General features: G+C 44.8%; 1 protein-coding gene across 1 annotated transcript in view; it reads left to right on the forward strand.

Annotated features, from left to right (window-relative positions):
- LOC127229099 (serpin B6) overlaps nucleotides 1-20,316 on the forward strand; it is a 48,009-nt gene extending 27,693 nt beyond the window's left edge. The window contains exons 2-7 of the mRNA XM_051194105.1: nucleotides 10,244-10,418; nucleotides 12,196-12,348; nucleotides 13,880-13,997; nucleotides 15,913-16,055; nucleotides 19,464-19,619; nucleotides 19,912-20,316. Coding sequence (XP_051050062.1) covers nucleotides 10,254-10,418; nucleotides 12,196-12,348; nucleotides 13,880-13,997; nucleotides 15,913-16,055; nucleotides 19,464-19,619; nucleotides 19,912-20,316 — 1,140 coding nt within the window. The 5' untranslated portion in view covers nucleotides 10,244-10,253. The remainder of the gene's footprint in view (nucleotides 1-10,243; nucleotides 10,419-12,195; nucleotides 12,349-13,879; nucleotides 13,998-15,912; nucleotides 16,056-19,463; nucleotides 19,620-19,911) is intronic.
- Nucleotides 20,317-25,536: the final 5,220 nt, after the last annotated feature.

The following is a 25,536-nucleotide window of genomic DNA, read 5'->3' on the forward strand; positions in this document are numbered from 1 at the left end:
TATAGAAAACTGCACAGGCAGATTTTTTTTTTCTTTTTACTGGAAACACATGTGTGGGGAGTCTACCTCTGAAACAGTCTTGGTTTTGTACTATAGTTATGTGGCAATTACATATTTAATCAAATTGGGTTAATCAATTGATTGATTACTTAGTTGACAATCATGGGCAGCATAGTCCATTGGTAGGTTTCTCTTCCTCTAAGGTTCCAATTGACTAGACACTTAGCCTTCACTGTGCTCCGATTTCCAGGAAGTGTTGTTAAATCAGTACAGACTCACCTCCACCACATTCCATCAGTTAGCCAATCCCTGGAACTCTGAACGTTTCACACAGAAATGTTACAAAATGTGCAGGGCGAAGCATATACAGCTGTGGAGGGGACGACTTCCTTCTTTTCTGAGGCAGCAGGGGGGATCACGTGCATGGAGAATGATTTCCTGGTTGCTGTTCTGGGATGTGTTCAGAGCACTGCCCATGGACGGCAGTGTTCATCTGGTATGTGTTTGTGTCAGTCTGTTGTAGCCAACACTTTAAAAGGAGTTTGCCTTCATAAGTAGATCACAGCACATGCTGGGGATAGAGCTGAAGTGACAGAGTACACACTGAGCATGTGCAAAAATCCTTGAGTTGGATTCCTAGGAAGATATCACACTGAAAATACAACCCAGAAAAACGTGCTCAGTTGGAAAAAATCCAAAAAACGTCAGTACAGTGAGCTGTATTTGCTATTCAGGAACAACATTCCTGGTAAACTTCTCTTTTCTGTTTCTATCCTTTCCATTTGTGTGAGTGTGGTGTTGTGTATGTAATGTATACACGAACATGTGTGCAGTCTGTGCTTGTGTGTGTGTGTGTGTGTGTGTGTGTGTGTCCCGCTATGCTGACAGCCAGTGAGCACTATTCATCTTCCTGCCTCTACTCCAGTCAGTTCGGGGGCTACAGGCATGCTCATAGCCATGCCTAGTTTTTCTTTGTGCTGGGATGTGTTCAGGTCCTCATGCTGTACCCATGGAGACATCTATCCAGTGCCCTTTCTCTCCATTCCAGACACTATTTTTCGCTCTTCAATTTTTTATTGTTTCTTTGTGGATTTCACATCATGCACCCATCTCTCTGTCCCTCTCCCTGTTCTGCTCTCTGTCCTTGCAACCTCCCCCCAAAACAAAATTTAAAAGTGAAACCAAACAACCAAAACCCAAAACAAACAAAATGAAAAATATCTTGAAACGGAAGCTACGTGTGACACAGAGAGTCGCACAGCGTACCCTTTAGTCCATATATCTTCACTTGTGAGTGCCCATTGCAGTTCGGGTCATAGGCCTAGTTCAAAGCTTCTGGCTTCTGCTCCGCCCTTGATACTGGGCCCTCACTGGGACTCCTCTTGGGTATCCTGTTGTTGCCTGGACACCTTCTCTTTATGTAGCATCATTATATGCCAGGCTTCCAGTCTTCTGACTGGAATTTCAGACAGCTGTGCAGCCACCAGGATAAGGCTTTGTTTGCTTTAGTTATGCATCAAGCTGTGAAGTACAAGCTGCCCCTGTCCCTGTACATGGACATTTGTAAACAAAAAAGCATATATTACCAAGTAAGAGGCTACCGAGTAGCCACAACCACAGACAGAAATTAAGCTGTGACATAAAGAAAAATACCTTTCTAGGAGTCAGGCTTTACCCTGAAATTCTTAATCTTCCAGGGAGTTTTCTAAATATTAGACACCAGTGAGTCACCAAATGTCATAGAGCAACGTCAGTGTGCACTCATCTGCAAACAGACTGGATACCCTCCCTTATCTCCTGTCCTCCATTTCCTCACAGGGACATCACCATTATTTATCATCCTCTACGTGCACTTATACTACTTACAAGTTTCTAGTACAACTGTCGGGGCACTTGCTGGAGGCGGGGCCTAATGAGATGGGAGAAAGGCCTTAAAAGCATTTGTAGTGGTGCCCAATGTGGGCACAGCAGCCCCAGGCCTTGGTCACATGAGCAGCAGCCTTACTTACCCATTGGAGTAGTTCACCATTGTGTACCTCTATCACCTCCTATTAAAAACTGGCTCCTTTGACTGTCTCCATGTCTCTCATCACAGGCCCAGCAGAATACACACCATAAAACGGGACAGGCGTGCATTAAAGCAGCCCCGTGTTGAGAAATCTTTCTGGGAGGATGCTGGGCCTCTGCATTGTTAACCCACAGGATCTGGAAACATTTCCTTAATGGAATTTACTAAATCAGAACCCATCCTCCAGCCGTAGTGGAGGCATTTCCTCTGCCGTGACATGAGCACTGGGCATCGTGAAGCAGAGTTGCTGTGGTGACCTACAGGAGACCTTGGCCCACAGACTTGACAATGATGTAATCAGATAGAACATGGTGGTGGTAATGAGGCTGGGAGGGTCACCAGACACTCACCTGAAATTCTGGTTACCACATTCTCTTGCTCCCCCACTTTCACCAAGCTACATGTAATTGTGCCCCGTCTGTGTAGTCCCGTGTGTGTGTGTGTGCGTGTGTGTGTGTGGGTGCTGGCGGTGGAGGGCTGAGGAAGTATTTAAGAGATGGAACGTTGGTGAGTCTTCAGTGATATGCTTTCACGAGTTATCACCCGTGCTAAAGTGGAAATTGCGCTTGAGTCCCTATACTCATTCAAGTATCTTCTCGCCTGCTCCTGTTAGACGCCCCAGTAAATTCATTGGTTCATTGGTAGATTTGGATGGGTTACTTTCTCTGGTTTACTGCATTCCATCGAGGCATTTCTTTATATCTCCCAGGATGTCACTCAGTGCTTTCCAGTTATGACTGACTCTCTGGAACCAGCCCTTCACAGGTATCAAAACAATACCATAAAACTACAACTTCCTTTTTTAAGAAATGGAAAGCTCTGATTAAATCAAGATACAGACATTACTTTACTAAAAGCTGATACATTTGGGAATGGAGAGATGGATCAGAGGTTAAGAGCATTGGCTGCTCTTCTGGAGGATCCTAGTTCAATTCCCAGCACTCACATGGCAACTCACAATTGTCTGTAACTCCAGTTCCAGGGTATCTGACACTTTTGCACAGACATACATGCAGGTAAGCACCAATGCACATAAAAAAGAGGAATCATCAAAAAATTTTAAAAAGCTTGTACATTCAGTATGACTCTAAAAGACATACCAAAATATTTGTCTCTGTCTGTCTGTCTGTCTCTCTCTTTCTCTACATATATATGTGTGTGTGTGTGTGTGTGTGTGTGTGTGTGTGTGTGTATGTGTGTGTGTATGTGTGTGTGTATTTAGATATAGGCAAGCTATGAGTAAAGTCTGTATAAAAATAAAAAGGTAGGCAGATCCAGTAAGACCTGAAACTTCTAGAAGATCAGTCATGAGGAGTGGCCTTCCAAAACATCATATCATGACAGTATGGCCAGTAAGACCAAAAGTGAAATCTAGAAACAGGGCCAAGTGAACTGGAAACCCATTTGGAAATATGGAAAAATAACTTCTATTTTCCTCACACATCAGAAAAACAAAGCAAAAGCAAACCTCTAAGTGAGCCAGAGATTCAAAAATAAGAAATGAAACTAGAAATAAACCAGAAGAGGACAGTGGTAAAGGACCTTTTAATCACTTCTCAAAACCCAGAAACTCTCTCTGATTACATTAAATAAATTGCACCCATGTCTCCAGAAGCAAGCTTAGATACTGATAGCAAGTTGGGTGACAATATTCACAAAGGACTAATTATGGCTGTATATAAAGAGGCCTTAAGAACCAACCATCAGCTGGGAACTGTGGCACTTAGTTAAGGAGTTCAGTTTGAAGCTAGCTTTGTGGTCTCTGTCTCAAGCTAACAATGTAAATCTCCAAGAAGGAAAACAGTTTTCAAAAACTGAGCAGATATCAGGAACAGGTAGACAACAGGAAAGGTTGAAATGGCTTTTGAGAACTCACAATAGAATGTCAGGGCTGAATACAAAGAGCAGACAGAGGGCAGAGCACAGTCTTAGCCTGTGCAAGGCTCTGGCTTTATTCCCAGAAGCAGTACATTCTTAAACAAATATATAAGGAAATGAAAATGTGAACAAGATGAACAAGAATAACACAGAAACATGTGCTAACCAGAAGGACACTGAGAGAGCATCTCTCACCCAGAAGGATGGTAAAAAACCCAAGGTTTGACAGAAAATCTGACTTTAGCTGTTACTTAGGGTTTTTCATTGCTGTGAAGAGACACCGTGACCATGGCAAATCTCTTACAGAAAACATTTAATTGGGGGTGGCTCACTTTCAGTTCCCGAAGTTCAGTCCATTATCATCATGGTGGGAAGCCTGGTGGTGTGCAGGGAGACGCAGTACAGGAACTGTGCTATATTTTTCAGGTAACAGGAGGTTGATTGACACACTGGACAGTATCCTGAGTATATGAAACCTCAAAGCCCACCCCCACTGTGTCACACTTCCTCCAACTAGGCCACACCTCCTAATAGTGTCACTCCTTATGAGATTGTGGGATTGTGGGGGCCAATTACATCCAAACTATCCCAAACACCTTAAAACACTTTGTTAAATGGTAACTGACACTTACAACCTGCTTTTGCTAGAGAGCCAGGATGCCTGTGTGGCCCACAAAATAACCAAAGGCAAGAAGTGAGCCTGGCACGCTTGCCATGTCACATGTTCTTTACTTTGGTTTACCTGCTTACATCTTCACATAGGGACATTAATCATTCAGGGGGTGTCTATCTAGAAACCTGGGTACCCACCTTACCTTCCATCAAGGCTGAAGGCGCAAAGGCATCTTTTACAATGTCCTGTTGGAGAACTGACAAGGGTATCCGCCTAAAGTCACCAGTCTCCAGGTGAAGATATTCATCTGCCAAGGACCTGCTTGACCCCTCCAATAGTGAGAGCTCTTTAGAACACACTGAAGGACCATAACTTATTCTATGGCTAACTAGACCTCAACTTGACCATTCCTCTTTCATTATGTATGCCTCACCTCCCTGCCTCAAATCCCTCCATGTTTAAACAAAAAGCTCACATCAGTACTCTGAAGATGAACTTGGGGCCCCTGAACCCTTTTACCCGTTCCTCTTTCCACATGTGCTGAGTGTCTCCTCTCAGCCTTTCTCCATCACTTACCTTTTTAATTGGTATATTGGACCAAGTGGCTGAGCCTAGACCTTTGGAAAGAGTAAAGCCAAGGCTTTGGCCCTCAAAGTCTGGTTAATGAAAATACAGTAATGAGAGTGTTGCTAAGGACCATCACCATGGGTATTAAGGACCACTGCATCAAGACTGTGTGGTGGGAGACAGAAATTGGGGCAAGCAAAGACACTTTCGTCAGGGAGAAAATGGCAATCTTAAAAACAAGTGCATCTCTCTTTTGATGTGGCAACCCTCCTTGTAGAAAGCCAGCAATCTGGAATGGTGGCTACTCTGCTATTACCACACAATATGCACACTATGTTCTTGGTACTCAAAGGGTGGGTTATCGGTCACAGAGTTAGCCAAGGGGGGTATTGTTAGTTTCTACTGAATTGAAATGTATGCAGCTCTCTGGATAACTGTGAGCGTTGACATTGTTGGATGCCGGACTAGGCACAGATAACATTATTGTTTAAAAACCTAAAATCAAAGGAACTGATCCATATGCACAGAAAGTGATACTGTGTAGACAGGAAAGGGAATAAGGAAGGGCTGTATGTACCACACTAGCAGGATCTCCAAAACTGTGTGTGTGTTGTGCGTATGTGTGTGTATTTTAAATTCAACTTACAAAAATATCGACAGACAACAAAATGCTATTCCTTGCTAGGAAATGTGGAAATTGGAGTTGTGCAAAGAATTCTAGTACATATACATATAGAGTGTGTTTCCCCCAAAGGATATGCTGGAAGAATACATCAGAAACATTGTTAGAAAGTCCAGGATCCGAGAAGGCGATGGGAGTGAGACATTCTGAGCATTCCTTGTGCTTCAGTCCTTTAAAAGTAAATACAGCTAGGCTGGTGGTCTGATTTTCTACTGGCATCTGTTTGGTAGAGGGGTTGGCTTTTTGGAAAAAGATCTGGAAAGTTCCTCACCCAAGTGTTTGTCTTCACAGACTGAGGGGGCTCCAAAGATCATTGGTTTGAGTCTAACTTTCCAGAACCTCACACACAGCTCATACAGATGCAGACACATTCCAGAAGAGACTCCAGAAAGGCAGCTCCAACACCCTTGGCCCTGACCCCCAGACCTCTCTCTGGCTGCAGCCCTCTGAAATCCCAGAATCTTTCACATGTGTAAGGAGCCTGGGATCTCACCATCTGCGAGGTGGGGTCACACGTGGATTCCTAGGAGGAAGATTACCACATCCTATGAGGTCAGGGCAGCCTGCACAGCCAAGACTCACCCAACTCACATGTCATTATGGTCACTGCTGGGAATCCTTTGTTTAGGATAATGCAAAAAAGGGCAGAGTTGACCTGACCCTTAAGCCTGGCTGGCATTCTACCCACCAGGTCACCCGCGACACACACAAGACCTCTGTGAGATGAGAAACTGGGTTTTCATCTTCATTTGAGTAGAGTAAGTAAAATACCAGCTCTTCAGTGTCTAATTATTTTGGATCAGAAGAGTAATGGAGTCATGGAACACCTGCCTGTGTTCCTTCTCTCTCTCTCTCTCTCTCTCTCTCTCTCTCTCTCTCTCTCTCTCTCTCTCTGTGTGTGTGTGTGTGTGATCTAGCTATCTATTCACTTTTTAAATCATCCATTCACTTATTTATTTATCTGTGCATGCTAGACAAGTGCTTTCTTCAGCCTCAGTAGTAAAAGTCTTTTTCTCTCTCTCTCGCTTTAAACTTCTCTTCCGTCTCATTTATGTCCACTAAGTGCTGGCACACCCTGGTGTTGTTAAGGCTGTCATGCACTCTTGATGAAGGTATAGTGGACAGGCTGGGGAGAACTCACTCTGGTCCTATGTGGGAAACCACCCGGAGACTCAGCTTGGGCTCGTTCTCATCCTTGTTTTCCTAGCTCCTTCAGTAAGTAAAGACATCCAGGACCAGAAAGATCACCTGCAGAACTGACAGGCCTGGCGGCCAAGAGCTAATGGGCTCAGGTCATCTGACCCTATTCTCTGCTTTTCCAACCCCAACCCCCAGGGCAGGTGCCTCAGGCTCCAGACTCCACCCACCTCTCCACTCCTCTGGTATTTGAGGTTCAAAGCACAACCACTGCCTCTAGATCCCTGCTCAGCTCGATTTGAACCTGGAGTCTGGGTAAGCTCTGCTGCTGACTGGCTTTGGCGGGAGGTGCTGGGGACGCGGGCGGGAGGGACAAGTGTGGCGAGCCACAAGAGCTCTAAGATCCAAGCTAGGGTTTCCCCAAGCTGCATAGTTGCCACAGAGACACGTGACTCCATGAGGAGAGTCGCCTTGTCCTGGCACCGCTACCCGCTGGGATACTAGGTGCACTGGCTCAACACCTATTGAGGAGGTGACTTGTGTAGGACCTGTGCAGATGACATGGTCCCACCTGTGATTCCTGCTGATGCAGACGGTGAGATCCTGGGCATCTAACACATGCCACAGGCTTTGGGATAGCAGAGGGTAGGGGCCAGAGAGAGGCCTGGTATCTGTGCCAAGGGTGTTGAGCTTTATTTTCTGGAGCCTCTTCTGGAATGTGTCGTGGTCTTTGCGAGTCCTGTGTGAGCCTGGAAAGTTAGGCTCAGAGCACAGCTCTTTGAAGACCTCAAATCTGTGAAAATAGATGATGAAATTGTCCTATGAGTTACTTTCCCCCTCCCTTTCTCCTAGTTTTGTTCATGGACCCAGAGACTAGTTCTGTTGAGCAAATGCTCTACCCCTGGGCCACAGGCCTGTGACTCCTCTGTTTTCTTTAAAATTGTTTTGAGAATTAAAAGTACGAAAAATTATTATTTTCCCAGTTTCAGTGTTACTGGAAGTTTTAGGGAGCCCTACCTGGAGTACCCATCTGTTTCTAGGAAAATTGGTGTTCTCCATGGGCTCTTAGATTACCCCCTCCATCCCACCCAAGAATGAACCAGAAGGAAGTTCGAAGACTACTTTATTAGGGTTTAAAAGAAAAGCCCCAGAACAGCTTCGGGGAGTAGGGAGGTGAAGAAGAGGCCGAGAAAAACTCTGCACTGGTTGGTTTAGGACTGGAGGTTTAGCCAGCAGCCACATGGCAAAAAAGGAGGTAGCTTCAGAGAAAAAGTGGAAAAGTTCATATTTAAGCTGTGTGGCCAGAAGCAGAAAGAGACAAAAAGAAAAAAGAAACGAAGGAACAGTTAGGCTTTGCTATGTCTTGACTCAGAAAGATGGGCAGGGCAACCAGAGTCCAACAGCAGCTTGGGAGTGACAGTGCCAGCCCTGGGCGTTCTGGGGGAGGAAAATGCATCAGCTCCTTAAGGGGACAGTTGTTCCTCCCATATATTTAGCTTGGCTTTAGGTGAATCCCCTGGGGGGGGGTCCTTAGCCAGGCAATTAACTCTTTTGTTTTAGAGTAGCTTGGAACCTTAATGCACCCAGGTCAGAGGTAGAGTCCAATCTCTTGGCCAGAAGGAAACAGATTTTCCTTCATGGGCCTTCACAGAGAGCCCTGACCACAGCTACTGTAGCGCTCCTCTGCCAGAAGAGGTAACAGTAAATCATTTAGGAGATGGGCTAAAGTTGGAAATAGATGTAACTTTTTTTTTTTCATGAAAACCTAGAGATCCAGTTGCACAGCTGCTCAGAAGGACTTGTCTTTGGTCTGCAGTTTGGCTCCACCCTCACATGTGCCCTCGGGCAAGGGAGATTAGGAATTTGAGCTCCCTTCTGGCTTTTCTCAATAGGGAACCAGGAACATTACTGGAACTGATGCTTTTGGTAGCCCTGCCCTCAAGTGCCTAGCCAGTTTCCATGTCCTTTTCTTATCGTCAGGAACACTGGGCCATGAAGGCTTGCTCGGTAAAAGTTTTATGTGTGTGTGTGTGTGTGTGTGTGTGAGTGGGTGGAGGGGCAGTTGTTTGATAGAACTATTCCTAAGGTTGTTTATACCTTTCTTTCTTTCTTCCTTTCTTTCTTCCTTTCTTTCTTTCTTCCTTTCTTTCTTCTTTCCTTTCTTTCTTTTTTCTTTTTTTTTCTTTTTTGGTTTTTTTCAGACAGGGTTTCTATGTATTGTTTTGGATCCTATCCTGGAACTAGCTCTTGTAGACCAGGCTGGCCTCAAACTCACAGAGATTCTCCTGCCTCTGCCTCCCAAGTGCTGGGATTAAAGGCATGTGCCACCAATGCCTGGCAGATGTTTGTACTTTTCTGGTGTGGTTTAGGAGTGTGGTGTGATATTTGATGTACTGAGTAACTTTGGATTAAGATCATGTGATCAGGAATTTTAGTGTTGGGACATGAGGTGACAGGAATGGCCGATGTTATCAGTTTACACTCCTGACTTGTGTCATCACACAGAAGGAGCATTTGGCTCACACTTGGCTCTACAGACCAAGATCATCTGGTTCCCTATATCTGCACATCTGTTTTCATGGATTGCACGTATAGAATCAACAGACAGAAATCAATACAAATAGAAAATACTGGGAGAGAAGCCTGGGCAGAGGCTGAGGCAGAGAGATAATAGTGGGAGGGCATCCTGGGCTGGAACTCAGAGATCTGTCTCCCAAGTGCTGGGATTAAAGGTATGTGCCACAACCTCGGGACCCAAAGAATCTTCTTACAGTTCAGCCTAGCTGTCCATAGCAATAGTGTAAAGCTGCACTGTGTATCCTGTTCAGATCACAACAACTGGGGACCCTTCCCCTCCCTGTGGCCTCTTACTCCCCCTTCCCATGCCCTGAGTTCCCAGTCACTGCTCAGGGGAGCTGATGGGAAATCTTAGAACTGTTGTACTGCCTAACTGGGGAAAAGGAATCTGACAACTGTGTGTGGATGATGTCAGAGCACAGGCCCTGCTCACAGCCTGCACTGATGCATTTGTGGACTTCCTGGCTGGTGGGTCCTTACCTGCCTCTTGTCCTCTGAGTGATTCCTTCCGGTATTGATTTCTGCACACGAGAAATACAAGGCACAGGCCTGAGTTAGCCCCAGCAGGGCAATATCGCTGTCTGCATGTGACCTTCACTTTCCAGGCTGTGTTATTCCCTTTGTTCATTGAGCCAGGGTACCACATTGTGAGTGAGGGTGAAGATGCAGCCTACACATCAGCCTGCATTTATGTGATACTGATTTTACTTCCTCATTCCAGGCCCGCTATCATGGATCCTCTTCGGGAAGCAAATGGCACCTTTGCCTTAAACCTTTTGAAAATACTGGGTGAAGACAGCTCAAAGAATGTATTTTTCTCACCCATGAGCATCTCCTCAGCCCTGGCCATGGTCTTCATGGGGGCAAAGGGCAACACTGCAAGCCAGATGGCTCAGGTAACCCACACCATTTCATAACAGATAAACACCACAGATTGTCAGTTGAGCTGACCCTCCACAGTCCACATTGCTTTTGCAGATGACATAGGGGTGTGACTGGAGAGTTGATGGGAGAATGTGCTACCCCTGCTGGACCCCTAGCTATAGCATCCTGATCCACTGGTAGTGACTGCATGTGAAGGCTAACTTGGGGCAAAAATACCAAAGGCATGGCACCAAGGCTTGCATGACCTCTACTGTCTACTCTCTGGCCCCAAAGGATCTCAGCTCTCCTACAGATAAGGTCTTCCCTTAGGATCTTGAAGTTTATTCTCAAATGGGGTCAGCCTTGGCTGGCAGAGCAGGGATAGAATGATTGGGGCTCTTGTTGGCACATTGCTTGCTCTCTACAAAAGTGTATGAACTGTAGAGACAGGCTGCCCCAGAATGAGGTCGGGGAGACAGTGAGGGGTAAGTAAGAACAGTGCGCTGCTCCCTGATGTATTAGTCAGCTAGGGCTGTGTAACAAATACTACAGATTGGATGGCTCAACAAACATGGAGTACTTTCTTCTAGTTCGTTCTAGAGGCCAAATTTCTAAAACTCAAGTAGTAAGAAATCTGGTTTTCTATGGATTGTAAATGGCATCCTTGTGTTCCCTGGATGTCTAGGTTTCTTTTTGTTTCAGGGTCACATGTTGGATTGGATTTAGCTCACTCTGATGACTTCCTTTTAACTTCATTATCCCTATAAAGGCTTAGCTCCAAATAAGGTCATATTCTGAGGAACTGATGTCAAATGTCATCAATATGACAATTTGGGGGACGCATTCAAGCACATGGGAAAAGACATATTGCAGTCTTTGAACTGTAGCAGTTCTGACATAGTAAAATGTGTATGTCCTGTGCCAAGGTTGGGTATATCTTGATTCACCCCTACTTGTGATTGAGGGGAGTCTTTCCTAATCCACGAGCACGTTGGGCCATAACTTTGCATTCTGGGTTAGTTCTCCACAGTATACTTTTGTTTTTACAAGAGAAATGTGTTTATTTCTTCCCCAGCCTGCCTCCTTATTGGAGAGAGTTAGGACCTGAAGTTTAACTTCAGTTTAAACTGACTCTTTCTCTTTTAGTTCCAAGCTATTACAGGTACCGATAGGCAGTTTATCTGTTTCCTTTGGGAGTCCCTGATGTCATTCATGTAGCCTTTTCAGAGGCTCAGGAGGTCTATGGAATTGTATCTAAGGTCTGGCACTAGATGTTCACTGTTGGCCGGGATCTTTCTTCTCTTTCAAGTGGCCTTATGTGGTGACAGTTACTCCAGGATTTCCATGTGGTGTTCGATTTCCTTCCACCATGGTGTTTAGGAGAAAGCACAAATGTGTCAGCTGCCGAGCCTTTTAAAAACTGGGCCTAGAACAGGGTCACTCTCCTGCATTCTGTTGGGCAGACAGTGCTGGAGCCAGGGCAGACCCCAGAGCAGGGAAGAGACAGCATGAACTGGGGTCAGAACTGGCTGCACTTGAGTCAGGGCAGGTCTGGTTGGCAGCCATGCTTGAAGGCAGAGCATAGTTAGTGAGCATGAAGAGCTGGGTTTTTGAAGGGACATTTCTGCCCAGACTGGGGCTCATGGTACCAGGGAGGACCCGAGAGAGTGAATGGTGTAACACTTTCCCCTTTAATTATGTGGCTCTTTGAGCAACAAGGATCTCTAAGGTGTGAGGATGGGTTTAGTGTTGACTGAGTTCCCATAGCCGAGCCTGCTGAAGTTGTGCTGTAATCTGTTCTGATTTCAGGCACTGTCTTTGGATAAATGCATCGGCAATGGCGGTGGAGATGTCCACCAGGGCTTCCAGTCACTTCTCAGTGAAGTGAACAAGACTGGCACCCAGTACTTGATCAGAACAGCCAATAAGCTCTTCGGGGAAAAGAGTTGTGATATCCTAGCAGTAAGTATCGTGTGGTACTAAGAGACATTAGGTGGAAGTTATCTTCCAGCTATCACATAAACTTACATGCACACCTGCAACACATGTACACATATCCATATGAAATATACATTTATTTGTCACATACACATAAACACACAAATAAAAACTAAAAACAGTTCTCTACAAAGGGAATTTAATATGCAGTCATATTGAAACATAATATAATATTTTATAATATATAACAACACACAATGTTTGGAATTATATTGTCATATAATGATGTTATATACACTATGTAATAAATATATAAATATATTCCATATATACTGTCAACATAGTGGGAGTTTCGGCCCATTTACACTGCATTGAGTTTTCCGTTGTAACATGGCGGGATGTGAGTGGTCATCAATGTCATCATCATTTTGCAGAATATATCAGCAAATGGCTTGATGGACTTCTGTTTATCTTGTGGTACTGGTGGCCACCTCCCTTTAAGGCCTGTGCATGCCAGGTTGCCCCTCCACCACTGTTCTACACCGCTAAACCCCACCCCAACAAGGTCTATGTTTTTGTGAATGGCTCACCCCCTGAAACTGAGCAGCCTGAGATGGAGACCACGGACACATAGCTGTTCACATTCCCTATCATGGAGTAAAATAAGTTCAAATAAATACTCAGTTTCGTAGCTTCCACGGCTGCCTCCCTGGTGCTCTGTGGCTATAGCTGACACTGTTTTGAAAGATGCACATTGGTATTTCTGTTGGTGCAGCCTGTGAAGTGCAGACGTGTCATAGTGTCATAGCTCCTGTGGGGTTACCCCTCCCTGCAGTATAGTGGCTTGTTAGACTGACAGCGTTATCATCCTGCATCTAAGGTTCATCTCAACAACCACCGTGAGCCCCAGCTACTACCTCAAGGTTCCAGCTCTTCATGACGTTTTTATGACACTTGGTCCACCATCACACCTTGTTCACAAACAAAGATTAAAGAGGGCTAGAAAGTGAGAAGTCGGTGTGTTGACTACTTTTATATGGATATAACAAAATACCGTGACCAAGGAAATTTATAAAAGAAATTTGGCTTATGGTTTCAAGAGGTTGGAGCCCATCACCATCACGGCAGGGAGCCTGGTAGCGGTCAGGCAGGCGTGTAGCCGGAGCAGCTGAGAGTGCATCTCTCAAAATCGCAAGTAGGAGGCCAAGAGCACACTGAGAATGGAGCGAGTCTTTGTTTGTCTGGGAAAAGGTTTCTGTGCTTATCTCTGTCTGTCCTGGAACGGGAGCTAGTCTTTTTAAACCTCAAAGCCTGCTCCCAGGGGCACACCTCCAAAAAGGCCACACCTCCTAACTTTTTCACCAACCGAGGAAATAGTATTCAAGTATATGAGGGGCTATTCTCATTCTAACCCCCACAGTTGGGTTTTAAGGTCTTTCCTCATATTTGTTTGTAAATCGCCATTCATTCTGATTTTCTGATTTGGGGCATCAAGGAAGGAGGCTGTTGGTGGTAATAATCTTCATGGCTGTGTAATCATGTTGCTTTGTCTCAGTCTTTTAAAGATTCCTGCTGCAAATTCTACAAAGCAGAGATGGAGCAGCTGGACTTTAAGAATGATACAGAGCAGTCCCGACAGCACATCAACACCTGGGTTGCCAAGAAGACTGAAGGTGAACGCAGCTCCTTCTGTTGTTTGTTTTTAGAGCTGTGATTTGAACCCATGGCCCTGAGCATGCTGAGCAGGGCCTCTGTCCCTGAGGCAGTTTATTGTACTGTAAAAATTACATTGACTTATCTATTTCTTTGGGGTGTGTGTGTATACGCGCGCGCTCGTGTGCGTGAGTCTGTGTGTGTGTGTGTGTGTGTGTGTGTGTGTGTGTGTGTGTGTGTGTGTAGGTCAGAGGACAACCTGCAGGAGTGCTTCTCTCCTTCCACTGTGTGGCTTTTGTGGGATTCTACCTGGGTCTTCAGACTTGACGGAAAGCACCCTCACCTGCCGAGCCACCTCCCTTGCCCTAATGTCATTTTTTACCTTGTCTTGTTGGTTCCCTCACAAAAGCATCGGATATAAACAGGAATGATTTTTTCCCCTGTAAATCAGCCTCCTTTGTTTCTGCTTCTTTTCCTTGCCAGGGTAGGGATTGTACCCAGAGCCTGGCACATGCTAGGCAACAATTCTACAATCGGTGTACTCCTTCAGCCCTAAATCACAGCTTCTTAAAATTTTCCACTGCATCCCCCTTCGGCTTGAGAAGTTTTTTATAACACTTGGAGGGTATTAGGTATATGCACAGGTGATCATCCATTGGTAATAAATCTATAGGAATTTTTTTTAAAAAAATCCATCTGTATACATATACTTTTATTACATATTAAAGATGAAATCAAACTTGTATACAAATGAGGTGGATATGTTTATCTGATATAATCCAATCTAAAGGTATATTAATTTGAGACTTACGTGCTGAGAACAGAAGCAGGAAAATATTGAGTCTGTCTTTCACGATGAAGCCATTCTGTCTCTATAAGAGCAGGAAACTGTGTGTGTGGTCACAAATACTGCATTCCTAACATGATGGTTTCCAATATGGCGTTTTAAGCAGTGTTTGTTGATATTGCATTTGTAGTGTGACATAATGGTATGCATGGTGCAAAGGCTCATGTATGTTCAGGACCAGGGCCACAGTGAAGTTTGTGAAGCAAGATATGAGCCACAGCCAACAGCACCATGGGCTCGTCATGGCGTTTGAATGAAGTTTTGGCTGCCACATGTTCAGGAAGCTGTAACTGTTGTTTTGCCGCTGAACCCACATTCAGTCTGAATCAGGTCACAACCCAGGGTTTAACAAGCTTGACTCTTTCAGTATTTGCAAATTTTACAAATCTTCCTCTTAAATATTGTCAGGGTCTGATACCTTGCACACCCATTTCCTGCTCTCAGCAATGTATCTGTGATCTTGCCCAATATTTAATACATCTCTTCCAGAGCCTGATTTAAAGAATACCCAGCTTCCTGTCTTTCCTTCTCTGCCTCCCCTCCTTCTTACTCTTCCCTATTAGTTTGTCATTGTTTTAGCACTCTCTTTGTAGACCAGGCTGGCCTCGAACTCACTGAGATCTGCCTGCCTCTGCCTCCCGAGTGCTGCGATTAAAGTCATGCGCCACCACCATCTGACTACATATATAATTTTTATTTATCTATGTGATGTGTGTCTCTGTGAATGTATGCCACATGTATGTAGGTGCCTGCTGAGGCCAGAGAGGGTATTGGATTACCTGGAGCTGGAGTTATAGGTGCTTGCGAGCTATCCAGTGTAGATGCTGAGAATCAAACTTATAACTGCTGAGCCATCTCTCCAGCCCTTACCAAAATGTTTATAAAATAGGAACTTATACCCTGTTGAACTCCTTTAAGCTGCAGGCACCAGCCATAACTTTCATGCAGCACCTGTTAACCTGCTGGCATCTATTATGCTCATTCAAAGAGTCAAGTTTTCTTCCCAGATTATTTTGCTGGGTTTTTTTTTTTTTTTTTAACTTCAGCCAATTTTTTCAGTTAACTGGCTTGTTAATTCTTCCTTTCAGATAAAATTAAAGTGATTCTGGATCCTGACATGGTGATATCAAACACTGCGCTGGTCCTAGTGAATGCTGTCTACTTCAAAGGAAACTGGGAGAAACAGTTTAACAAACAGAACACCCACGAGATGCCTTTCAAAGTCAACAAGGTAACAATGCACTGCAGTAACAGAGGCAGCTCCTGGGCACGGTCCCCTTGTGCTCTGAAACACAAGGAGAAGGCTTCCTGTAGCCAGTGCCTCTCCTGTCTCTGGGAGGCTCAGCAGCCAGGACTCGCTCTCAGCCTTGAGTCCTTTCTCTACCCCTTTGCTTGTCTACAGGGTTTCAGGCCTGGCCCTGCTTCTGTCACTCTGCTTCTGTCATGGCGTCACTGGCAGCTGTTGAGGCCAAACCTGAAGGCAGAGCTCTGCAGTGTACTTTGAACAGTCTGTCATATAACTTTGGAGATAAGAAAGTCTAAACTCCAGATGTGGTGTGTGAGGCTCTTGTGGCTCTGAATGCAGCCCATTCCTCGGATTCCCTTCAGTGGTGTCCTTTCCTTTCTTCTCAGTGTCCTCCCCTGCTGTCCTGAGGGTCACAACTGCAGCTGCTGGCCACAAACCTTACAGTGGGAAACTAACCTTCCCCACCCTGCTGGAGAAGCAGCAGAGGCAGACAGCTGTCTAATGAGAACTGGCTTATGGCCGGTGCTCTGTAAACACTTAATGTCTTGGTTTGATGGGAGAAGCTCAGGTTTTTGCTTATAGAGAAGCACGCAAAGGTTGTGTATGCAGGATATTATTTATTGATTAGCATCTTTCTATCACCAATTTACTTTATTCATGTATAATCTTTTGTTTAGTTTGATTTTGGTTTTTCTTCACACACACTCTTAGGCCAAAATACCAGATCAATTGAATGACATCATGGATTCTTAACCAACTCTTAGATCTCCCCTGCAAACTGGATTTGAATCTTAAGTTTCTTTAGAATTGCATTTTATTTCAAGCTTTATTCTTGAATGACATTTCCCCCCTAATATCAGTATCCTTTGAATATTAACCACTGACAAGATGTACGTTAGGACTTCCTTCAACTGCGAACAATAGAAACTCCAGATCACTGTAGTTGTGTGTATGTGTGTGTGTGTGTGTGTGTGTATGTATATATATGTATGTATATATATGTATATATATGTGTGTGTATACACATATATATGTGTATACACACACACACACACACACACACACATATATATATATATATATACAGATATATATAAGTTCATCACCTATTAGGAGGGCAGGAGATGGTGGAAAATGCAGCTGCCTTGCACTGGGATGATGATGCTCTTGGGAGCATCATCTGCTTTCCTACCCTGCCATCCTTGACTTATTCCCTCATGGTTATATGATGGCTTAGACTCTGACTCTATAGCCCAGGGAAAGGACAGAGATGGGGAGCTAATAGCTTCTCTGTGTGTATTGTGTCCTGGATATTGTATAAATGCAACTGTTTAATGTTGTTTCTGCTAAGTTCAGGGCTGTGAAGCCATCATCTTGTTTTCTTGTCTCATCAGTAGAGAAGGACTGGGCTCTGCCTGCCTTGTGGTGTACATGTGGCAGGGCCCCCAAAGACACAGAATATGAGATGATTTGGGACTTCATTTTAATTCCATATTTCTGAATGGAATGCAACTTCTAGACACAAATCATTAACTGGATAAGATTGGGTCTTTTCATATTGCATGATTAGAGGTTTTGGATCCTAGAGTTATGTGGGGGAGAAACTGTCCAAAGAAGAGGTTAGTACGCTATGTCTTCCAAAATTCCTAGACAGAGTTTTATGTTACACATTTACCATTATTCATTTACAGGTGAATGTAGTGGGAGTAAGTGTGTGAGCCACAGAACCAAGCAAGAGTGCATGAATTGTGCTCAGTTATGGGTAAACTATGCTGGTTTGGGGTCAAGGACATGAAGGGGTAGAAGCATAGCAAACTTCTTGGCTCAGGGCTAGTTCACCAAGATGTGACACACTGATTGTAGACCAGAAATATGTTTTATTCACTCAGAGTGGTATACTGCAGAATGGGACTGCAATGGGTCTTTGGCTGTGCCTGTCACAGAGCCTATGGTAGCTTCTAGACTTAGGCCATAGAGGGATTGGAAAATGAGGAGGATTGCTAACTAGGATGTGTTTCCCAGCTGACACTACATTGGCAATAACTACAGTTTCTTTCTGGTTAGACCTTCATCTTGCCTGGCACTCAGTGGTGCTGCTCATTGGTTTGCTACTCATGTAACCATCAGGTGTTGCTTGAGAGCCTACCATGCACCAGGACTTAACTGGCTGTGTGTGCCTGCCCTCATGAGGCTAAATTTTCCTGGAGGAGAAAACTGATATAAGCATAGGTAACAACACAGGAGTTGGTGTAAAGGCTTTAAAGACATACAAAGGAGGGGCCCGATGCTATGTTTGTGGTGTGGTTGCAGAGGAGCGCTACAGAGGAAACCTTCACTGGGAAGATGGTAGGCAAGCAGGAGGAGTTCATGGATTAGAAGAGACATTAAGATAGTTAACCATGCATCCAGAGGTAACTCCATCACTAGTAAGTGGAGCAGGGAAGAGAGAGCATGGTAGGAGGTGAATAGAAGAGGAAGCAGGATGGGCTCTTAGTGCGATTCCAGACAGATTAGGGTTTTGCTCCTGCTAGAGCTGAACTAGAGTTCAGCTAGAATGATGTGATCTGACTTGCATTGTGCTGGGAATTATGGCTGCTGTGCTGAGGTCACAGTAGTCATCACAGGATCCTAGGGGTATGCTGATGACAGTGGAGGTTAAAAAACAAGTCAGATTATGGTTATATTTCAAAGAAGGAGCCAGTATTACTTACTATTGAGTTAATGGAAGGTATGAGAGATGGTCAGGAATCCGGGACACACAATGATTTCAGTAAGAGAAAGGACATAGGATGGTTTTGGCATCAAGAAAGAGCATCACTGTCAACTAAGACAAACAAAATTGTATGTAGAGCAAATTTACAAAAGAATGTATATTCAGACCTATGTTAGGGGTTGGGGCTTTGTTTGTATCAAACTGCAGGAGTCAAAATGACTGTAAAATGAATTATTCCAGAGTTCAGGGAAAGCCCAGATGGCAAAGAGATTTGGCAATGATGTCCAAAGTTATGAGACTATATAAGTTCCCCCAAGAGAAAAGAATTTTTGGTTCAGGAAATCCCAGGTGTTTGGAGATTGGGTCAGTCAGCTTTCTGACACCACAACTAATATGGAGATGATCAATTTAGTCCAGTTAATAACCGGTTTCTATGGTAGATCTTAATTATCTGGACACCTTCCTCTAGACTCCACCTCTTAAAGATTCCTTCTGCTTCCAAAGCTCCACTCTGAGGACTGAGTCTTGAAAAATATGGGTTTAGGGACATGTAAAATCTGAATTGTTCCAGAAGTTGAGGGACTAACCAAGAAAATGCTCCCAGGGACAGTTGCTATCTTCCCCTGTTGAATTTGCCCAATTTGACTTGTTTCAACTTAATATTTATCCATCCTTCACAGAATGAGAAGAAACCTGTGCAAATGATGTTTAAGGTGTCTACCTTTAAGATGACCTATGTGGAAGAGATAGCCACTGCAATTCTGTTGCTTCCCTACGTCGGCAATGAGCTGAACATGATCATCATGCTTCCAGATGAGCACGTTGACTTGAGAATGGTAAGGATCAGGAGACTTTCATGGAGCTGTGAGAGAGAAGGAGTCACATCTGAGTTTCTGCAGGGGCAGCCTTCCTAGGCTCCCATGATCATTTTTGTCTTCCATTCATTATGAGGCTGGGATAGAACCCAGGGACCAGAGCATGCTCAACAAACACTCACCACCAAGCTGCACCCTAGCCCCTGCCAGCTGCCATGTTACCCTGTAGTCACACTTCCCTCAGTAGAGTCTCCTCATGGTCTCAAGTGCCCTGTGTGACAACATTGACCAGAAGTCTTGAACTCTCTTCTAGGTGGAAAAGGAAATAACTTATGAGAAATTCATAGAGTGGACGAGTCCGGACAAGATGGATGAAACAAAGATGCAGGTTTTCCTCCCACGATTTAAACTGGAGGAGAATTATGACATGAAGGGCGTCTTGTGCAAGCTGGGCATGACTGATGCCTTTGAGACCAGCGCAGACTTTTCTGGCATATCTTCCAAGCAAGGCTTGTTTCTGTCCAAGGTCATTCACAAGTCCTTTGTGGAGGTCAACGAGGAGGGCACAGAGGCTGCAGCTGCCACAGCTGCTGTTTTCATTCTGGGGTCATCATTGTATGCTCTCCCCCGCTTCTGTGCCGATCACCCCTTCCTTTTCTTCATTCAGCATGTCGAGACCAGTGGGATTCTGTTCTGTGGCCGGTTCTCCTCTCCCTGAGGAAAGGGTGCGGCTGTGTGAGCCTTTATCCATGGTTTGCCTGTGACCTAAGTGACCTCATCAACAAGTACAAGGGCAGTTTTGAAATAAAGGGCTTTGTTTATTATCTTCAGAACTCTGCACCTATCTCATGGGAGAGCTTTTTCTAGGGTCTGGCTTAGCACTTCTGTGGATTTGTGGTATGGCTTGCTACAGGGCTCATCTCTGCTGGTGGGTCTTTTGGCTTCCTTCAGTCAGCCATGCATCCTGACACAAGAGAAGTGGTGTTTTATCCCTTCTCCGCCAGCTGCACTGAAATCTCACCTAACTTTACTGGGAGAACACATGCACAGATCTCTTGGGGAAGGGCCATGAGGACAGCCTCAGGCAGTCTCTGTAGGCAGCTCAGGTTCCAAACTGGGGCAAGCAGAGGCACAGTGTGCTGGGACTCAGCTCAGTGAGAAAAGCTTTTCTATCTGATTCTGTCCTAGGCATGGGCTGTGTCACACATCTGTGCAGGCAGATGCACACTACAAGCATGTGTAACATATCTCGGGGAGTATGGCTGATCACAACTAGTGAGTGTCTCTTTCATGGTCAGTATTACAACTAAAGAAGTGCTTAATGGGTCAGGGCAAGACAGTGCAGAGCTTCCTCCATCTTGTGTTCTTGTCAAGGAAATTTTAGGTTTTACTAGAATTTGGACTCCTTGATGCAGAATCCCCTGGAAAATTATCCAACTCTATTCTAAGATCCTAGGCTGAAATGCCCCAGGTAGCTTATTTTAGCTTTTGTTAAACTGCTTGCTTGTGCAACCATGTGGTTTTTGCCTTTAAAATACTCTTGGTCTAAGTAATGGGGGCTACACTTAGGTCCCAAATACTTAAGTGTAGTCTCAATCAGCTGGAATAAAGACTTTCAGTTGAGTAGAAACTGTGTCTGAGTGGGCTCCCCATAATCTGAATTATTTTTAGCCATATTTTAACTTGCTGGAAAAAGAGTCACAACATTTATCATGGCTGTTCCAACCACCACCTGTTGCATCATGGCCTCTAAACCTAAACAGTAAGCCTAAATAAACTCTTCCGTTTCCAAATTGCCTTGGCCATAGTATTTTGGATTTTTGTGTGTTTGTTTGATTGTTTGTTTGTTTGAGACAGGGATCTCTGCATTGTTTTGGAGCCTGTCCTTGAACTAGCTCTGTAGACCAGGCTGGCCTCAAACTCAGAGATCCATCTGCCTCTGTCTCCCAAGTACTGGGATTAAAGGCACGTGCCACCAATGCCCAGCTTTGACCATGGTGCTTCATAGCAGAAACATAAAAGAAACAAATGCACTCATATTCAAGTTACTTGTGGTGATATAATATTTATGATATATTAAGTTTTTCTGAAGGGTACAGAAAGCAAAGCTAGCCACAAGCCACAGAGCCAGGCAATGATGATATATACACCTTCAATTACAGCAGCCATACTAGCTAGCCATAGAGCCAGGCAGTGTTGGCACACACCTTTAATCCCAGGCCTCAAGAGACAAGCAGAAAGATCTCTGTTAATCGAAGGCCACACTGAGCTACATGGAATTGATCCAGTCCTAAAGAGAAACAGATCACACAAAGGTGATCTCAGCACTTGGGCTCACAAGTCTTTAATCACAGGAATTGAGAGGTATAAAAGGAAGAAGCAATGTCAGTATTGAAGATTTAGTCTCTATCCATGTTGAGGAGAGCAGAGCAGTCTTAGTGAATGTGAGGAGCAGTGAGGTCGGGAGCAGTTTGAGGATTCGCCCCTTCCGTCTGAGCTGAGGTAAGAGCTGGTGGCTGGCTGCTTTGCTTATCTGATCTTCAGCTTGAAGCTTGACCCCCAATATCAGTCTCTGGGTCTTTTATTTTCTGTATTACACTTACCCTTAACAACAAACCTCTCCTAACCCCACATTTCTGTTTCTCTCAAACTAAGAGAGCTGCTCAGGTGATGATACCCATTAAAGGAACTAGTCATTCTGGCAGGAGTGGATACGGGAGTTAAGTGAACTTGTATTGGCTTTAAATGACTGAATCAGTCTTGGGACTAGACTGTTCCTCAGTGTTCCTCAAGTCCCTTCAGGACAAGGGAGATTCCCTAGCCCCAGCAGTACTCCTTAATTTCTGTGCCTTTGACATGCTTCTAGCAGCCCAGGGCAAGAGTGAATATTGATGTACTTCCTGGCCCTGGGAGTAAAATGATTCATCTGTCAATCAGGGGCAGTACAAGATGCAGCTCAGTGACTAAAATGACAAACATGACTTCAGGAAGCTAGTCTCTGAGGCCTGGCTGTTATGGAGGGGCACGTGAACTGCATTTCCTAATTACTCTTTCTCTTGGGTCTGCTTATTAGCATAATTCTTCTTTTCCTTCTTTAGCCTTCTAATGTGATAGTATCTCACATATGACAGGACATTAAGCTCCAGATGTGGTCCCAAGAACATCAACTACTCCCAACATCAGTTTCTATCTGACACTTCTAAAACTTCTAGGGGTACAGTGTTGTCTCTGACAACCACCCTCCCCCCCCCTTCCAAACGCAACTCAAACTTTTATGCTTGAAGATCCAACCACTCTATAACAGACCAACAATGCCACCCCGTCCCATTACCCATCTCATCTCAGCTCTAGAGAAGAAGACCTTAATCTCTTGTCGGTCATTGTCCTTGTGGCTCTGCCAGGGGTAAATGTAAGTGCAGAAAGGCCAAGAATAAAGCAAATGTCCCAACATTTTAACAATTACAACCTATCTGCTTTGGGACTGTCTCAGCAATATGATGTCTTATCCAAACATTTACAGCATAAGTCCTGATACTCCCAGGGCCTCACTCAATTGACCAGAAGGACAAATGCTGCTGTGAATGTATTGCTTATCAGGGTGATGAGGTGGATGCTTCCTATCTATACAGATATGACATCACTCAAATGGCCTATAAGATAAAACCAAGTAATTCCCCCCAACTGATTTGAAACAAAACAACAACAACAACAACAAAATCCCCCTTCTATCTCAGGGGGATAGTTATCTCTGAGAACTTGCTTTCCTTGTTTCTGTGGTACCTGTAACACATTTATTTTAAAACCCTTATATCTAGTGTAATACTTTTATGTGTAAACATAATTTTATAATCCACCCACCAATGGTCATGTAAATCACAGATACTGACAGGTGCCCTACTGGGACATTGTCTGAGCCTTACCTAACAGACATCTCAGTGTCAGGAAGAGAGAGAACAGCAAAGTGGGTGTTGATAGTATTGGCATGGTCTGGTCCTGCTCCTTACCTGCGTTATTGGTCCAGCCTCTCCTGCTCAGTTTCTTCCTTTTCAAACCTCTTTGCCATGTGTTATTTTCCTACCTGTCCTTTGAAATGTAGTTGGAATTCCTTTGATTTCTGTCCTTAGGCAAATACCACACAAATTTACTGGCTCTCCTGGGCCACTACAAGTCACTTTCAAATTTTACTAACTGTGCTTTTTAGCTTCTATAGCTTTGCTTCTGACTAAATGTTCCTGTTAACTGTAATATTTCAACAGAGAGCGTGCGCGCGCGCGTGCATGTGTGTGTGTGTGTGTGTGTGTGTGTGTGTGCGTGTGTGTGTGTGTGTGTGTGTGTGTGTGTGTGTGTGCTTAAAACCTCATCTTGAAAAAGGCTCAGTGCTACACTGGGATCCTGATCACCCAATATAGTGGCCGGCCAGTTAATAAAGACTTTCTATTAGCTTAAACCCATGTCTGAGCTGTCTTCACTGGTGATTACCCCACAGCAATGGATCCTCCAATCAAACCCCACTTATATTATCCACAGCCTCCTAACAATGCCATTGGACCACGCATCAAAGAGTCAATCTCTTGATTAGGTGAAAGCCTGTACAATCCACTCTCACTCTCTTAGTCATTGGATCCACCAGAGGGCGACCATGAGCAGCTGTGGGGACAGTTCACATTCACCACAGCACACACACAGTGCAGTATGTGTGCCATTTCCTCTACAGTTCCTGGTAAATCCCACGTGGTCTCCCTTTAAGGTTCCCCTTGCAATTGGGCTTTTCTTAAGTTCAGTTTACTGTGTGTGTAGTGCGGATGGATGAACCTTGAGTCCTATGTGTGGTAAGTAAGCACTTAGCGCTGAGCTATACTCTCAGCCCTTGGGAGCTGATTACATTACTCGTACCGATGCAAATCCTTTAGGATGAGATTTCTTTTATTGCCTAACCCTGGCAGAGGAAACATGCAGGCTATTTGCTCAGAATTAGAAGGGAGTTAATTGTGACAAGGCAGAAACATGGGAGGAGGGCGCGGGAGGGCGCGGGAGGGCGCGGGAGGGCGCGGGAGGGCGCGGGAGGGCGCGGGAGGGCGCGGGAGGGCGCGGGAGGGCGCGGGAGGAGAAAGGTGCTTCTTTCTTTAGACAGTAAGCTCTTTTCCATAAACTGACCAGTGGGGAGCAGCAGGGGCCCCTGCTCTGTCCTCACAAGCAGCTGGGGGCTTTGGGTTTAAGGTCCATCCCACTGTCATTCAAGCAGTTGTTGAGCTGCCAACAGTGAGCCACACAGGGGCATAGGTCCATACCACTCTGGCAGCTCCCGTTGGCTAAGGAGAGGAGGGAGGAAGGGAAGGGATGATGGCCAGCCACACAGCGGGCTTCTGAAGCAGAGTTTCAGGGCTGCTGGACATAGTGAGGGATCTATTCTTAAAGGTTTCAGAAGGAAGAGACACATCCTGCACCACAAGGAAGCAGGCTCAGTTAATGTGTGACCTGTGCTATAGACACAGATAAGGGAGTAGGGAGTTTAGGCTATGTGAGAAATCACAGAGAATGTGACCAGAGAATTGGGGCTGGGATAAAGTGTGACTTCAGCCACACTCTCTTTGACCCCAGGCAACAGAGGGTTGCGGTCTACTGAGGACCCGAAGGGCTCTGCATAGGCAGAGCTGACTGTGACTTTTCCCAAGAAATGTATTTCAGGGTAAGCCTATGTGAAATCGAAGTGGATTCATTAAAAAGGAAGCCGGAGAGAGGAAGTGGAGGACAGTGAGAGGAGAGGGAAGTTGGAGAGGGAGAGTGGGAAGGAGAGAAAAAGGTAAGGCGGGAGGAGTGGGAGAGAGACCACTTCCTCTTTTTAACTTCCTTATGCCATTAAAACCTATCTAAAAACCAGGCTGTATTGTGAGGAACTAGGTACTTGAATGTAAATGAATTTGAGGGACATACATTGAGC

The sequence above is a fragment of the Phodopus roborovskii genome, unplaced genomic scaffold (genome assembly GCF_943737965.1).
Source record: "Phodopus roborovskii unplaced genomic scaffold, PHOROB, whole genome shotgun sequence".
Taxonomy (NCBI): Eukaryota; Metazoa; Chordata; class Mammalia; order Rodentia; family Cricetidae; genus Phodopus; species Phodopus roborovskii.